The sequence below is a fragment of the Trichosurus vulpecula genome, chromosome 1, assembly GCF_011100635.1.
Source record: "Trichosurus vulpecula isolate mTriVul1 chromosome 1, mTriVul1.pri, whole genome shotgun sequence".
NCBI classification, from domain to species: domain Eukaryota; kingdom Metazoa; phylum Chordata; class Mammalia; order Diprotodontia; family Phalangeridae; genus Trichosurus; species Trichosurus vulpecula.
Window position 1 is genome coordinate 450464255 of NC_050573.1, and position 17625 is coordinate 450481879.

Here is a 17625-nt window from a genome sequence, read left to right on the forward strand (position 1 = left end):
TTTGAACTTACTGTTTAAGTGGAGAGAAGGGAAAGGGCAGGAGAGAGGTAGAAATGGCAAGATTTGTCTCCTGATTGCATAGTGGGATGAGAAAGTAAGGAATGGAAGGCAATGCTCAGGTTGTGAACCTGAGATACTAGAAAGATGTTTGTGCCTGTGAAAGGAATAGGGAAGTCTGGAAAAGAGGAGGGTTTCAAAGGATAATAAATTCATTTTGGACGTGTTAGGTTTAAAATGCTTCTGGGATATCCAGTTTGAAATGTCCAATAGGCAATTGGTGATACAAGACTGGCACATAGGAGGGAGACTATCCTTCTTAAAAACAGAATTAAGTTGAAGAAGGTCATTTTCTAATTTAATATTTTTAGAGCAACCTATTCTATTTCTATTACATTTTAATCAGTAACCATTTTCTGTAATGTTTTGAACCAAGATTAGAATTAAACGTATACTCTTACTTCAAAAAAGAACTTCAATGCTTAAAAGGAAAAAAGAAGTTCAAATTCAATAAAAGTATATCCCAAACATCTGAATGTGTGGGTTTCTAGAGAACAGAGCTTGAACTTAGGCGTTTTAGGCATAATTATGTTAGACAAAGGTGTAGAAGCCAAAATACAAGTCTAGGCCAACTTTTGGCACTCCTTAATGCTTCTATAGACTAAAAAAAATTTTTAGGCCTAAGGCATTCTGATTCAAGGTAAACCTGGAGTTCCTAATTCACGATAATTTGTATTCTTCAGAAAGATACGGTATAGCTAAGGGAGACCTAGCTAACAACAAATTTCAAAGTCCAAATAAAGGAGTTCTTTATCAGCAAGACACCCAAATAACTACAGTTATCTCTTCCACATCATGACTTTCCCCGTCATGATTTTGATGTATCATGGGTCAGCATAAGAAATTAAATGGAAATTTGGGGGAGTTTTGTGAAGATACAGATGCCACACAAAGGCCAGTAGACAATACTGAGCCTATAACCAAATATGTAATCCAAATTTTACAATGACATATTGTAAAGACCCTGTAAAAGAAAAACAAAAAATTCAGACCTCTGAGGTATAGAGGGCCCAAAAATTTTGCATGGATTTTCCAGATTGTGGGTGTGCTGTGCCCTAACTCCCCCCACTGTGATGTGGAAGGGATAAGTATTCAGGCCCTGGACCATATGTGTCTTAAATATCAAGCCTAAGAAATCACATGGTTGGTAAACCCCAATAAAAAAGTAAATAAATGGTGGCCAATAAATGCTATTATTACTATTAAATATTTATTGATATTTTCCTAGTTTTCAGATTTTTAAAAATGTTAACTTCAAATGTAAAACCATCAATTGTTACTGAGGAATAAGTTCTTCATAAAATGTAAGAGTGATGTGTGGATTTAAAATATGCATATATGCTTGTTAAAACACATCCTCAAATATCCTGTTACAAATTACTTAATAATTATGTTCAAAATCTCATTCACTTTCACACATAGCTCAACACTAAGACAGAATATGCAATTAGCTCTGCATAGGTTATGCTTCTTATAACTCTTTTGGCCTAAATATGCATTATGAAATTTCCAACAGTTCAATTTGTTCATTTTAATATTATTCTTCTTTCATATCTTCAGGGCATTGCCATAAAGCACTCTGATTTTCTGCAGGCCCTCAGGCATCAATTAACATGGATACCCGACTGAATACAGTAATCCAAATTAAAGTCAGACCCTTGGTCATATCACTATTTAACATATTATGTCTCTCATAATTTTGAGGAAGGGTAGGGGGTTTACTTTTCCCTTTACAATAAATCTATTTTTAGATTTCATATTTATCAGAAGCATGAAGTGGTGTCTGACTTAACGTCTGCCTTCCTAGGATCCAAAATAATGAATGTGTAGGTGTGTGAGTTCTCTAATTTTATAAATTTATATATATTTTGACACCAAAGTACCAAGTAACATAAGCTGTCGATGTAGAACAAAGGTATAGCTCTTTTCTTTTTTGAAAGGAGAAGCTCTTGCATCCAGAGACAGAAACTAAAACACAGATTGTCATCCTTTTGATGTTGCTATAGTTTTTCTCGTTATCTGGATATACTGCTACTCACCTTGCTAATGTGCTGGAATTGGAGTCACAATGACAGGAGGTCAAAATCCTCCTTCAGACACTTACTAGCTACATGACCCTGGGCAAATCAGTAATTTCTTTGGGTGTTTCCTCATGTAAAATGGAGAAAAAATTGCATGCTGGGAGGTTCAAATGGGAAGGAATGAGGTAAAGTATGTAACGTACTTGGCAATCTTTAAAGGACTACATACAGATAAAAGCTATTATTATTAGCATTAATATGACTTTATTATCGTTCCCTCTGATAGTTTTTATTGTTTAGACCATCAATGACTGTTACTTATTCACCTATATGAGGAGCTCCTTATTTGAAGACTAAAAGGATAACACAAAGTATGTCAGAAAATTTTTAATGCTAGTTTGCTTGTTACAACGGAATATACATATAAGCAAATGGAGAAATAGATGTAACTATAAATCTATATCTAATCCCTAAAGATGTAGCCTGATGCTTTATCATAATGTGAAGACGATCTTGTGAGCTTTGAAGGTTTTACTAGTGGAATACAGCGTCTACCAGGTTGGAGAGGTTTCAAGCAGTCTTGGAAATAAATCAAGCTTATTTTCTGAAGACCAGTCTAAATAAACATGGCTATTATAGTGGATGAATTATTTGCCCATAGTAACCCACAAATTATAAAATGGCCATGAGTCTCATGGGGTCTATTTTCAATTCTGCAAGAGTAGAGTAGTTTAAAAAGGGACAGAAGGCATCGAGAATTTCAATTCTTACACTGTTTATAAACATTAATTTAGTTATTTGCATTTAACAGCAGCAAAGTGGGGTGGGGGGATAGGCTGATAGAAACAATGGAACTGGGAGTTTAAATCTCTCCTTGGTCTTATATGTGACTGGGGCGGGGGCAGATCATTTAATCTCTCTGGGCCAGAATTTCTTGAGTAAAATGAAGGGTTTGTATTATGACTTTATGATTCTATGACATTGCAAAAAAGATAGGTAGCAAAATAGCAATTATGGAAAACTTTAATGTTTCTTTGTTAGAGCCAGATAATTTGGATAGAAAGAAAAAAATACAGCAAAAAAGGTGGAAAAAGTATATTTGAAAGACTTCTAGCAACTTCTCAGTGGGAATATTTTAGAATCTTTAGAATTCTAATTTTAGAATCACAAAGTTTCTTATAAAATTATGGCAAAAAACATCATACATAAATGCAAAAAGATAGAAATATCACATATACCCTACATAGCCCATCATATCATAAAAATAGCAATTAACACAAAAACCTAAGTAGATGTATTTTAGAAGTGAGTACTAGCAAACCTTTAAAGAACAAGCAATGCCTCTGCTACAAAAATTAAGTTTCCTTAATTGGAAAGAAGGCATTTGACTAAACTTTTTAAGACAAATATGGTCCTGATGCCCAAACCAGAGAGGGATAAGGTAGAAAAAAGATGACTATAGACCAATTTTAATAACACAAAAATTCAAGATAAATCTCAGCTGAGAATCTACAAGCAATGTATTAAAAAATGTATCCCCTGTTTACAGTGTGGCTTTATAACAAGGATATAAAAATGACTCAACAGTAGAAATAAATTAGCATAATAAATCAAATAAACAATCAAAACCATATGATTATGTCAAGTGATGAAGGAGCCTGACAAAATTTCTTCTAACATGTTGAAAACACAATCACAAAAAGGACCCTCTTCAATGTGATCAAAATTATCCATCTATAATCAAACACTAGCATTATTTTCAAAAGAGAAAGATAAGTTTTCCATATATAAGTACACGAGTAAAGAATCTTTCTCTTCATAGTAGAATTCTAGGAGCATTAGTTTTGCTTGCTATGGCAATAAAAGAAAAGAAAATATAACCCAGCCAAAATGGACAAAAAGAGCTTGTTTTGGGATGAGACTAGATGCTTGTGATTTCATTCCCTACAACAGAATTCCCTCTAGCAATACAGAACTTCTGTGACTTTTACGATCTTAGAGTCTTTTGGTATTCTGAGAGGTAAAATAATTTGGGCTCATACAGGCAGTCATTTCAGAGGTGGAACTTCAATCCAGGTCTTTCTCTAAGGACAGTTTTCTTCTATCCATCACTGCATGCTGCTTTTTGAAGATTTGCTATGCATAAAATATAAACGTTTCCCCAAACAGATAAGAATTATCCTTGTTTGCCGACAACTTGATAGTGCAGGGCCTGGAATATCTTATGTGCTTTATAACCGCTTACTGATCGACTGATTTGCTTGACAGATCCCAGAGATCCAACAAATAAATTGAGGTAATAGCTTCAGTAAAATATAGTATACACAAAAATTCTTCAAACTCTTTGACTAAGTGATTGGTATTTTACTATATAAATGGGAGGGACATTTAACCTCTGTTTACTTCAGCTTTCAGATGATCAACAATATATACAACAGTGCTCAGTAAATATTGTTTACTGAATTGCTGACTGAGTTTCCTGGATTCAGTGCACTGTCCGCTTCAGGAAAATAATGCTGGCTGCCTCCATGTAACAAAGAAAACTTAAGTTCCTAACAGACCATTGTAAATAAAAACTGGTAGATATCACATGCCAATTCTCCTTGTTTAAGAAACTGAAGCTACAGATCTTTTTACATAAATAATTAGGTTTATAATCTTATAAAACAAAACTAACTTTAAAATATCAGATAAGCCAATTTAGTGTGTGTCCACGTGCGCATACACACACACATACACACACAAATATCCTTTCATCTAAAACACTTCCTTTTACATGGAATAAAAGAAATTTTTTCCCTTGTCTGTAAAACAAGGAAATAAAGACAAATGAAAAATGGAATGAAAACAAGAATGAAATTGCAAAAAGGGGTCAATGCCCATGACCTAATTATTGTAAAAAATCACTAACTATTTAATGGGCCAATGTTTTATCATATACAAAACTTGGTCAGCATTTCCAAAATAGTTTCTACTTATAAATTCATTATGTGTTGCTACTGTTATCTGATGTTATAAAACAATTCAGAGAAAAAGCAAATTATACAGAAAAAGCACTATAGTAATTAAGCACTCATTTAACCATGCTAAGTGACCAGAGTTATTGAAAAATGTGTTCACAGGATCTATGAGCAACATTTTCTTTGTGACACTTGTTAGGAAACTAGAATCTTGCTGTTTCCCCCCAAATTACAAAGTTATTTTTCTAATTACATTTACTTTACTTTTAAATTAGCATTAAGAAATTAAGTTTTAATTGATCACGCTTGAACCTCCCAAAAGACATGCAAAAGAATCACATTTGGAAGGGTCCTCAGAGGCCATCTGGCTTAAAGAAGACCTGCACAAGAATCCCCTCTACAACACTAGCCTTTTGTTCAACACTTCCAGTGAGGGGGAAACCACCAACTCCTGAGGTAGTCCATTCCATTACTGAATAGGACCACTCCCACCCCCCCAACCAAGCTTAAATTTGCCTTTGTTACTTCCCTCCATTGCTCCCAGTTCTTCCCTCTTAGGCCAAGAAGGATAAATGTAATTTCTTTTTGACATGACAATTGTCATGATCCTGCCTCACACTCCACCCTTTCATCCATAAATCTTCTCTTCCCTAGGCTAAACATTTCCAGTTCCTTCAATGATTCCTCAGATTACATTATCTCCAGATCCTTCACCATCTTGCTTTGCTTCTGCCACTCAGTCCAGCTTATATTTCCCAGCATGCAATACCCAGACCACCACACAATTTTGGGGTCCATAGCACACTGGTGATTCATACTGATCAAGTTCACTAAAACGTGCAGATCATCTTTTTTCCCAGATGAACGGCTGTCTAGTTATGCCTCAAACCTCATAAAATCCAAATGTAAGAGTTCATACTTAGCCTTTTAACATCTCATCTCATTTCAGTGTTCTACCTGTTAAGAGCTTTAATTGGCATTACATAGGTATGTAACTTTGGCCAAGTCACCACACCTCTATTGTTATCAATATTCTCATTTATAAAGTGAGAGGGTTCCATCAAATGAATGCTAAGATTTTTCCCAGGTATGAAAATTTGTGATCCTATAAACAGAAATAGGGAATGTCATGATACTTAAATGTTTTTGAAGATGCTCTCTGCAAATGAAAATGGGGATTAAGTATTGAGTCTAATCAGCAGAGTAGGAAGAAGGCAAAGTAATTTCTAAAGATTTGGCAGTCAAGCTCTAGGCACATCCTGTTTTTGTTTTCTGAACATAGGCATTTATCGATCTGTCACATACAGCAGGATGAAAAGGCTACTGTCAGTTCTAATATTCAATTATCCTAAATAGTTACATATTTATGCAACTTTACATAATTTACATCTGTATAGCTCAAAGCTAAAACAAAGCAACTTTTTGGGGACATATTTATTATCAGGGATCAAATCTTGCAGTTTTTCTACTTTCATCACAAAATACGTGAGTTTGAAAGAAAATACCTGTCTGGGGAAATTTAATATTTTTATATCAACGAACAAGACATATGAAGGTAAGGATACAAGATATAATGTTTCAAACAATGTTCATCTTCACTTACTGTATAGTGTACACTTAATAAAAACATGCTGTTAAATAAACAAGAGTTAGTGCCTCAAACTTATCCACAAAAGCCTATTTAACCCAAATGTTCTATGGAAAAACTTAGAAGTCAGGATGCTAGGAACACATTTCCTTGCACTTTTGACTTGGTGACAAATTCTCCTTCATCTTTTTTAAAGCTGTTAATGGTTACTTGTTATTAGATCATAGGTTTTGTAGCTAGAGAGGAACTCAAAAAAACATTTAGTCCAATCTGCTCATTCTAGAAATGATGAAACTGAATCCTGGAAAGGTTAAGTGACTTGTCCAAGGTCACACAGATAGCAGTGGCAGGGTTAGGATTAAACCAAGGTCTCTTCAGCCCTAGCCTCTCATGACCTCCAGTATTGCACCTATAACTGCCTCCTGTATATCTTGAACTAAATTATCTGCATTATTATTTAGCTACTTATTGTTCCCTCGCCATTTTCAATGGTTGTCTCTCCTACGTGGAATTTCCTCCTTACCATCAAATCTCAGCTAAAAAAAGTCCTCCTTTAAAAAGTTTTTTCTGGGTTTCCAGTAATGCTAGTGTCTTAGAAGTAGCTAGGTGGCACAGTGTATAAAGTGGCAGGCCTGGACTCAGAATGATCGGAATTCAAATCTGTATCTGAAATCACTAACCCAAATGGCAAAAGAGCTCCAAAAAGCCAATGAGGAGAATGCCTTGAAAGGCAGAATTACCCAAATGGAAAAGGAGGTCCAAAAGACCACTGAAGAAAATACTACCTTAAAAATTATACTGGAGCAAGTAGAAGCTAGTGATTTTATGAGAAATTAAGATACTATAAAACAGAACCGAAGGAATGAAAAAATGGAAGACAACGTGACATATCTAAATGGAAGAACCACTAACCTGGAGAATAGATCCAGGAGAGATAATTTAAAAAAATTATTGGACTAACTGAAGCCATGATCAAAAAAAGAGCCTAGACATCATCTTTCAAGAAATTATCAAGGAAAACTGCCCTGATATTCTAGAACCAGAAGGTAAAATAGAAATTGAAAGAATCCACCCATTGCCTCTTCAAAAAGATCCCAAAAAGAAAACTCCTAGGAAAATTGTCGCCAAATTCCAGAGTTCCCAGGTCAAGGAGAAAATACTGTAAACAGCCAGAAAGAAACAATTTGAGTATTGCAGAAACACAATCAGGATAACACAAGATCTGGCAGCTTCTACATTAAGGGATTGAAGGGCTTGAAATAGGATATTCTGGAGGATTGAAACCAACAATCACCTACCCAGCAACACTGAGTATCATGCTCCAAGGCAAAATATAGACTTTCAATAAAATAGAGGTCTTTCAAGCTTTCTCAGTGAAAAGACCAGAGCTGTATAGAAAATCTGACTTTCAAACACAAGAATCAAGAAAAGGTAAACAAGAAAGAGAAATCATAAGGGACTTACTAAAGTTGAATTGTTTTGTTTACATTCCTACATGGAAAGATGATGTGTGTAATTCACGAGACCTCAGTATTATGGTAGCTGAAGGGAATACACACACACACACACATACACACACATATAGACAGAGGGCACAGGGTGAGTTGAATATGAAGGGATTATATCTAAAATAAAATCAAATTAAGGGATGAGAGGAATATATTGAGAGAGGGAGAAAGGGAGAGAGAGAATGGGGTAAATTATCTCACATAAAAGTGGCAAGAAAAAGCAGTTCTGTTGGAAGGGAAGAGGGGGCAGGTGAGGGGGAATGAGTGAATCTTGCTGTGATCAGATTTGACTTGAGGAGGGAATAACATATACACTCAATTGGGTATGTTACCCCACAGGAAAGAAGGAGGAAGGGGATAAAAAAGGGGGGATGTTAGAAGGGAGGGCATCGGGGAGGAGGTAATCAAAAGCAAACACTTTCGAAAAGGACAGGGTCAAGGGAGAAAACTGAATAAAGAGGGACAGGATAGGATGGAGAGAAATACAGTTAGTCTTTCACAATATGTGTATTTTGGAAGTGTTTTACATAATCATACATGTGTGGCCTATGTAAAATTGCTTGCCTTCTTAGGGAGGGTGTGTGGGAAGGGAAGAGGGGAGAGAATTTGGAACTGAAAGTTTTAAAATCAGATGCTGAAAAGAAAAAGTTGTTCTTGCATGCAACCGAGAAATAAGATATATACGGATTGGGGCATAGAAATCTATTCTGCCCTACAAGAAAGTAAGGGGAAAAGAGATGGGGGCTGACTGGGTAATAAGGCAATCAGAATATATGTCATCCTGGAGTAGAGGAAGGGTAGAAATGGGGAGATAATTTGTATCTCAAAATCTTGTGGAAATCAATGTTGAAAACTAAAATATAGCAAAGAGAGGATGTGCCTGGAGTTTGGATGCTGAGTCTTACAAATTATGTGTGGGGAATTATATACCCCTCATCCTACAGGTTTGGCTCTCCTCACCAATCTCCATTTTTCTTTCATTTGAAGCACCTTCAACAAACATTGAGCTATCAGGACGTGTCACCTCCAGTCAAATGGCACATTTTAGATTTGAAGTGTGCCTTAGGGACAATTTAGCTGATGAAGCAATTGAGGCCCAGAAAAGTTAAGTGTTTTGCTCAATGTTATACAAGAAGTAGAACAGCCAAGATTTGAAACCAGATCCTGGTACTAAAAACCAATACTCTTTAAAACTACACACTACGTACGTCTTACCAAGTCTCAGGTGGGTCACATAGCTCAGTGCTTAATTCTTATATTTCATGCTATATCATATAATATATATGACATATAATTACTGATTTCTAGGATTTTTTCCAGAGTAGCATCTAAAGTTTTATCATTATCTCATTAAACATTATTATTAAAACACTTGTTCAAGACTCAGGGCAGATATTATGATTTTTTTTTGGACAAGCCAAGTCAAGAATTTGTTTTGTTTGACCAGACCTATGTGTTACAAAGACTTTTATGTTTCAAAGACTGGGGGAGGGTGGGAGGGAGAGAAGGTGGATTTTCACTAATTTAAAAAAAAAAATGAAAAAACAAACCCCCTCCCCCAAACAAAAAACTTGATGAAATGTTTACCTGGGCCCAGATTAACCCACAGTATAAAGTCAAAGGACCACAGACTTAAAGTTGTATTAATTAGAACCTAATTCCTAATTTACCATCATTCAGACATATTAAACATGATTCTTGAGTTGTACATGACTTTAGTACAGGTTTTAGTGAAAGGTCACATGCAAAGTGCTATATGTATAATGCACTGTACTAGGTACTGGGAGAAAAAATGGTCTGTGACAAAGTCATTACTCTGAAGTTTACAATGAGAAAGAAAGGGGGCCTGCTGGTCCCTCTAGGTCCCTTCTAGTTCTAAATTTATAATCCTACAAGCTTTATTAAATTTAGTTGTACAGTAAGAACACAAGGATATAATTCTTAGTATTTTTTTATGTTTTAGACAAAGTGTCACCGAGTCAGTGGTAGTTCATTTGACACTGTATAGTACAGTAACCATAGAGCCAGTCTTTAGTGTAGCTATATGTCGAACAATTAGGCATGGGGCCAACCTCGGATCTGCAAAAATGGTCAGAAGTTAAAATCTGGGTCATCCAAGGGCATGGCTGATGAACTCTCCAGATTTATTGGCATCACTGACCCGTAATAGCTGTTTTTAAAGGGGCAGTTACATATTTGTGAAGATAAGGTGAAAAAAGATTGGGTGAGGAGAAATATCTCTTTTGCAGGGCTTATTAAATAGAAAAAGATGTTTTTGCAATTGCTAAGATAATTCAGGGCTGGTTTGTTTGTTTTTTTAAGGAAATGTATAGAGGGACTATGTGGATAGACTATGAAGGGAAAGGCAGGTTACAAATTCTAAAAAAAAAAAAATAAAAAAAAAAAAATTAGTCCAGTAGAGTGGTTCTTAACTCTGCTTTTCCAACAAACCAGGATATCTCCAAATTATTTGGGAAATCAAAATATGTACATACAGTCCAATGTAAAAAAATACTAGTTTTGGACTAAGGAGAGACTTGGATAGGTATACCACCTCTGACACTTATTAGTTGTAGCTATATGGAATGATCCTTCTCTTCCCTGGGCCTTAGATTTTTCATCTACAAAATAAAATGGGGGGATCGGTGGGTCCTAAGGTCTCTTTCACCTTTAAATTTATGATCCTATAAATCTCTCTGCACCTCAACTTTCTCATCTGTAAAATGAGGAAAATAACTACCGTTACTTCTTCATCTGAGGAAGACCTATGAAAAATCTTTAGGTCCTATATAAGTGTCAGTGAACTGTTGAGAACAGGGATGCTCTGTACATTTGTCTTTGTATTCCTAGAACATAAAGAAAATGGGGATCTTTAAATAAAATCAAATGACTACACAGTGTCAACTCAAAATGGGAATCATGGCTTTGGACCATGCCAAAATGTTGTCTGAGGGTATTAGTTACGTTGGCACATGGTCTAGTCAGTCAACTAATCAGTAAGTATTTAACTTATTAAGAACCTATTATGTGCCCAGCATTGTGTTAGACAATGGTAAATCAAAACCAAAATAACGAAAGTCCCTGTCCTCCAGGAACTTATATTCTAACATTATCGACAGTTTTTATTTTTGGTCTGAATACTTAAGACTTTAATCATATTTATCAAAGCAACAAGGTTCTCATTAATTCTGAAATTTTTATTGTTGTGGCAAATGTATTAGCTATATGTAGCTTCTTAAGCCTTAGCTAAAGAGTTCTTAGCTCCTTAAGCCTATCACTATATTTATATTAGAATTGCCAAATACATGAAACTGTTTCTTTTCCTGTATATCAAAGTACTTCTGTCTTATGAAGTGGTTGTGTCCTCTGCTATGACACATAAAACTTTTGTAGGTGAGATTCTCAGAAAAGAAACTCATTCAACTTTACATGACATAGTATCCCATTTTTGACCCATTTCTATAATTAAGCTCTTTTTTGAACTACTTCCTAAGCTTATAACATTAATTATCTCAAGGTTACCTAAGGAATGTGTCTGGGTTAAACTCAAGAAGATGCCTAGACAGTGATTCAATCTTAAGGAATGACTACATGAGCCTATTTTGAACCCTCCTTATTTGAACCTCCCCAAATGCACTTCTACCTAATTCGGACATTTCATGCTAATAAAAAAAAAATAAAGACAGAAAGACTAAGCGCTTGACAGCTATTTCCATTATCTACCTGGATCTTACTATTATATTTTTTATCTGACAGCAAAAAAAAATCACTAAGGCAATAAATTATTTTACCTGTAATCACATATTTTTATTAAGCACTATTGGCACATGGATCTTAAAAGTTGACAGAGAAGTTGACAGAGAAGCAGCCTGACTTTGGTTTAAATGACATTAAACTTAAATATAATTTATATAATTCTTTCAGACTGACACTAAACTAATGAAACTAAAATTACGTCCTTTACCCACTATGAAAAGAGCCAAAAGACAAAACTTCTACTTGTGTATGAAGGTGGAATTAAAGGGTAATTGTTTCCTACCTACAAAATACACACACACACACACACACACATAAACACACACACACATATACACACACATATGTATATATTTGTAAGAAAATGAATTAATCAGAGGACTTCAAGATAAGATAGTATGAAAGGTTGCAGAGGAGTCCAGCTCTCCCACATTTTTCCAGCAATGACCTAAAAAAAAGGCAGCAGACTAAATAATGATATAAAGATTCAAAGGGAAACAGTAACCTCCTTGATCTTGCCTAAGATTGTACAAAAAGACAGTGAGATGTATGACTAGGAAAATCAGCATGAACTCAGATGAAAAGGCCTGAAACTTTGGGCACGGAAGGTCTGAAGAGACTGGATCAAAAAACATCAAGAATTTAAAGGGAAATAATGAAAAAAAAATGGAAAGGAAGAAGCTTGACAGTACCAGATCACCAAAATGATTTGGTAATGGTTAAAAACACAACAAAAGTTGATCAGAAGGACAGATCAGGAACACAAGACAAAAATAATCATAGTAGTTTATTGTTTAATAAACCCAAAGACTTCAAGAACGCATTCACTGACAAAAATTGCTGGGAAAACTGGAAAGCAGTCTGGCAGAAATTAAGTTGATAACAACATATTACATAATAATATATTGAACTCTGATTATAATATAGGACTTAGAAATACAGTCATATCATAAGCAAATTGGAGGCAAATGAAAGGAAATTCCATTCATAAGCATGGAAAAGGGGAAGAATTCTTGACCAAGTGAAGGACAAAGAGGATCACAGGTAACAAAATGGAAAATTTTGATTACACAAAATTAAAAAGTTTTTGTACAAAATTAATGAAGCAAAAATTAGGAGGGAAAAGGTTAACTGGAAAAAAAATCTTTGCAAGCTATTTTTCTGACGAAGGTGGAATATTCAAGATATAGAGAGAATTGATTCTAGCATACAAGAACAAAATCCATTTCCCAATTGACATTGTTAACGGATATGAACAGGCAGTTCTCAAAACAATAAAATCAAGTTATTAACAACCATATAAAATGCTCCAAATAATTAGAGAAAAGCAAATTAAAACAATTCTGAGGTGCCACCTCACAAACATCAGACTGACAAAAGATGAGAAAATAGGGAAATGACAATTGTTGAAGGGCAGGAAAATTAATGCACTGTTGGCAAAGCTGTGAACTGGCCTAACAATCCCAAAAAGCAGATCAAAATTACTCAAATCACTAAATTGGGATTCTAATAGTAGACATAGTGGACCCATATGTATAAAAATATGCATAGCAATGCTTCACTGTAGCAAAAAATGGAAACTAAGTAAGTTTCCTGTAAACTATGAAATGACTGAACAAATTATGCTATATGTAATTGAACATTATATTATATGAGGAAATGATGAAAAGGATGCATTCAGAGAAAACTGCGAAAGCCACTATGAGCTGATGCAGAGCACAGTGAGCAGGACCAGGAGAACATTTATACAATGACTACTACACCACTGTAAGCAAAACAGCTTTTGAAACATTTATTAACTGTTCAATAGCCACCTACGACTTCAGAAGGCAGATTTTCCATCTCTTCACAGAAGTGACTGACTAGAAGTACATATTCAGACATGGCCAAGGTGTGGATTTCTTTTACCTGATTATGCTAACTTGTTATACACGAGGGCTTTTTTTTTTTTGGCAGGGTGGATGGTGGGGTGGGGGAGAGAAATAAGAATGCCAAAAAGTACAAGAGGACCAGAGAAATACTTAAAGAAAATGCAAAGAGGTTCAGAGAGGAACACAGACAAGCAAGGAAGCTTTAGAACATGCTGAATGAAAGAAAAAACAAAAGTGTTGTTCATAATGAGATTCAAAGTTTCATATAGAATTTTTTTTTAACATAGAAAGGTTTCTAGCAGATGGCATAGTGTGTCAAGTTCAGAATAATAAATTATTAAAAAAGTCAACCACTAGAAAACTTCTCAGAGCTACCTTTAAACCTGTTAAAGGATCAACAGTTTGTTCACCATTATAGAGAATCTTAACCTACAACAGTGTTATCTAGCAATGCAGAATTTGGGTAGAAAAAATAGTCAGGACTCACTATCTAGTTATTAAGCTGGAAATACTAAGCTTCCACCCAAGGTATTATACCGGCTGGACTCAGTACAACTTTCCAGGTTACAAGGATTGAAGCCTTCTTTTGTAAGTATGTTGACTTTAAAAAACAAATAAGAAGGGATTTCATTGGCTGAATAGGGAACTTCTGGCAAGGAAACTCCCTCTACCAATACAGATCAGTACCTGCTATGTATTTTATAGTATTTGACAGTTCCTTTGGGGTCACTGAGGGTCACACATCCAAATAGGAGTCAGAGGTGGGGCAAAAAAAAGGGCAAAATCCTTTGGTATTTAATATAATTGACAAATACTAAGTATAAGAAGCTTAATAGATTCTTCCACCACTCAAATAGTTTTTATGCTGTTATCATTTCAAGATTAATTTTTCTTTAAGATCAGATATCCCTTAATTACACTTCAACTTTAAATAGGTTTTGGGGGGAGGCGGTGAACAAGGCAAGCAAGGCTGCAGAATGAGTTCCTATAAAGGTCACATGTAAGGTCATTTCAATGATGGAAACCTTGGGGGTCCACTATTGTGGGACGAAACAACAACAAAAATAGTTGGTTCAGCAAGCGCTGGAGCCTGAAAAACTCCCTAGACCATTGCCCAGGTAATAAAGGGAAAAGGAAACCGGTAGACAAAACATGGTAATTTCTGGATCTCAAAGCCCCAAAGTTCGACAGAAACCAAGCTCAAATCTGCTCGTCTCACACCTGTCCATTGACGCCCTCAGCTGTTATTTTTAAAACCCTTCGCGGGGCGGGGGAAGTGTCTCGGCAGCGCCGGGCCCCAGGTTCTGAGGGCGTTCTTGGATGCCTTTGGCTGGCTCCGGGGTGGAGAGCTTATCCTTGGCCCCCTCTTTTCCACCCTTTCCAGAAACCCTAAGTCTGGTGGGGCTCTGGCAGGGGCGCCTCGCTGCCTCCCCGCCCGCCACTTCCTTCACGGATCTCCCCGTCTGCGCACCGGAGTCTGCCCCATGTCCCGTCTCCCCTTCACCCCCAGCACCACCCCAGTCCACCGCCCGCAGCCCAGCCGCAACAACCTATCCCAGACCCCCAGCTCTTACCATAGTGAGACCTCCGCTACCCCCAGCCACATCACCCTTCCGGGGCAACGGGCGGAAGAGGCGTCTGGTCCCGCCCCCACCTTCTGGCCTCGCTCCCTACGCTTCGCGATGATTGGTCCAAATAAGGACCAGGTTTCACGCGCTGCGAGGCTGCGGCGGCGCGGTTGGTCTAGAATTTAGGGAAGGGGCTGCTCCTGTCCCCGGATAGTGACGCAATGGAAGAAAGATCCTTCTGATTGGTCGCCCCTCTTTCTGTTTCGGGAGCGGGCCTTTTGGAGGAAGCCGGAAGTGGAGACTCCGAACGAGGTAGGGCCCGGAAGGGGGGGTGTCCCAGGCGAGGCCCGTCCTTGCTTATTCTCGTCGGGTTCGGAGTCCCGGGGACTGCCCTAGCTTATATCAACAGTCCCTCCAGCTCCTCTTAGAGCTGGCCTCCCATTCTTCTCGCCCCTCCGCCTGCTTCGGAAAGCGCAGGCAAGCCCCAACCTGATCCAGGCCTGGGCAGACCCCCCAGCCCCAGCTCCCCCGGGGTTGGGGGGGGCGGTGTATCTTTGTTTTTCCTGTCCGAGCTGCGGTATACTAAGGGGTGGGGGGCGGAATTAATGAGTTTAAGGAGAATTTGGATTTAACGGATTGGGATCTCAAAGCCTTTCTCCCAGTCAGGTGTTCTCAAATTGTAAGGCAGATTTTAAGCACTTAGTATATACCAGTCACTTTTGGTAAGACCGGGACACACCGAACCCCCCGCCGCCCCCCCCCCCACCCGGCTCTCCAAATTCCTTGGTTCTTGACTTTAAATAGCTCAAATGCGCACGAGGAAACAAAAGTGTAAATGACTAGCTACGTTTAAGATGTATACAGAGTAGATGAAAGGAAAGCGCAGAGGTTAGGGGCCATAGGGAGAGGAGATTGGGAGAACCTGGAGAGGCTTCCTGCACAGGGTTTGAGCTTCTGGGGAATCTCAGAATAGGGAGGAGGGCGAGTATTCCAGGCATGGGGACCGCTAGGGTGAAGACACTGAGAGGGAAGAGAGGATGTTGTGTGTGAGGAACCCCAAGAAGGCCAGCATGGCTGGATCATTCAGTTCCTGGACGGTAGTAAAGTAACACAGTAGGAGAGTTAGGAAAACCGTGTTATGAATTGCTTCAGATGCCAAACATGAGACTTTATTTGATCTGGGCTAATAGGAGGTCGAGAGAAGGGGATGGGAGTGAGAAATGATCTAGAGGAAAAAATGACAGGTTTGGCAATGGCATGGGGACGTGGTTGAGAGTGATAAGTCCAGAATGGCATTGACGCTGGGAAGATGACAGTGTCCTCAACAGTTAACGAATTTCGGAAGATGTGGGTTTTAAGGAGAAAGATAGCTGTTTTAGACATGTTGAGTTTGAGATGCCCATAGCACATCCAGTTCAAAATGTCTAAAAAGGTGGTTGGTGATGCGGAAATGTAGCTATAGAGATAGCTGAGAGCTAGATATAGAAATCTGTGAATTATCTGCAAAGCTGATAATTGAACCCATTGGTGCTGATGAAGATCACCAAGTGAGATTGTACAGAAGGAAAAGAGAAGAGCTCAGGACAGAGACTTGAGGGATACCTGCATTTCCTAGAAATAACAGGGATGGAAATCTAACAAAAAAGGTTGAAAAGTGATCAGGAAGGAAGGAGAAGAAACAGGAGAGAGCAATGCTTTGAAAATTTAGGAGAGTCAAAGATGAGGAGGTGACCAACAGTGTCAAATGTAGAGAGGTCAAGAAGGATGAAGACAAAAGGTGATTTGGCAATTAAGAAATCATTGGTAACTGGAGAGAGAAGTTTACTTGAACAGTGTATTTGAAAGCCAGATTACAGAGGGTTTAGAAGAAAGTGAGAATTACTTTATTCAGTACCATATTTATCAAACTGCCAAAAAATTTTGTAGAGCTAGAAAAAAATAACAATTCATCTGGAAGAACAAAAGGTCAAGAATGAAATGAAAACAAAATGCAAAGGAAGGTGACCTAGCAGTACCAGATCTCAAACCATATTATGAACCAGTAATTATCAAAACATTATGGTACTGGCTAAGAAATAGAGTGGTGGATCAGTGAAATAGATTAGGTACACAATGCACAATAGTAAATGACTACTATAAAGTAATCTAGTTTTTGATAAACCCAAAGAACTAAGCTTTGGGGATAAGAACTCACTATTTGATAAAAACTGCTGAGAAAATTGGAAAATGGTAAGGCAGAAACTAGGTATATACCAACATCTTATACCATATATTAAGGTCAAAATGAGTACATGTT

At 37.3% G+C, this 17625-nt stretch overlaps 2 protein-coding genes across 2 annotated transcripts in view; one reads left to right on the forward strand and one right to left on the reverse strand.

Annotated features, from left to right (window-relative positions):
• The window catches only part of TMEM167A (transmembrane protein 167A), a 37823-nt gene extending 22396 nt beyond the window's left edge, over window positions 1–15427 (reverse strand). The window contains exon 1 of the mRNA XM_036765929.1: window positions 15336–15427. Within this exon, the coding sequence (XP_036621824.1) occupies window positions 15336–15338 (3 nt within the window). The 5' untranslated portion in view covers window positions 15339–15427. The remainder of the gene's footprint in view (window positions 1–15335) is intronic.
• A 162-nt stretch (window positions 15428–15589) lies between these two features.
• Window positions 15590–17625, forward strand: part of XRCC4 (X-ray repair cross complementing 4) — a 379274-nt gene continuing 377238 nt past the window's right edge. Inside the window, exon 1 of the mRNA XM_036765940.1 lies at window positions 15590–15641. The gene's annotated coding sequence lies outside the window, so the exon portion shown is untranslated. The remainder of the gene's footprint in view (window positions 15642–17625) is intronic.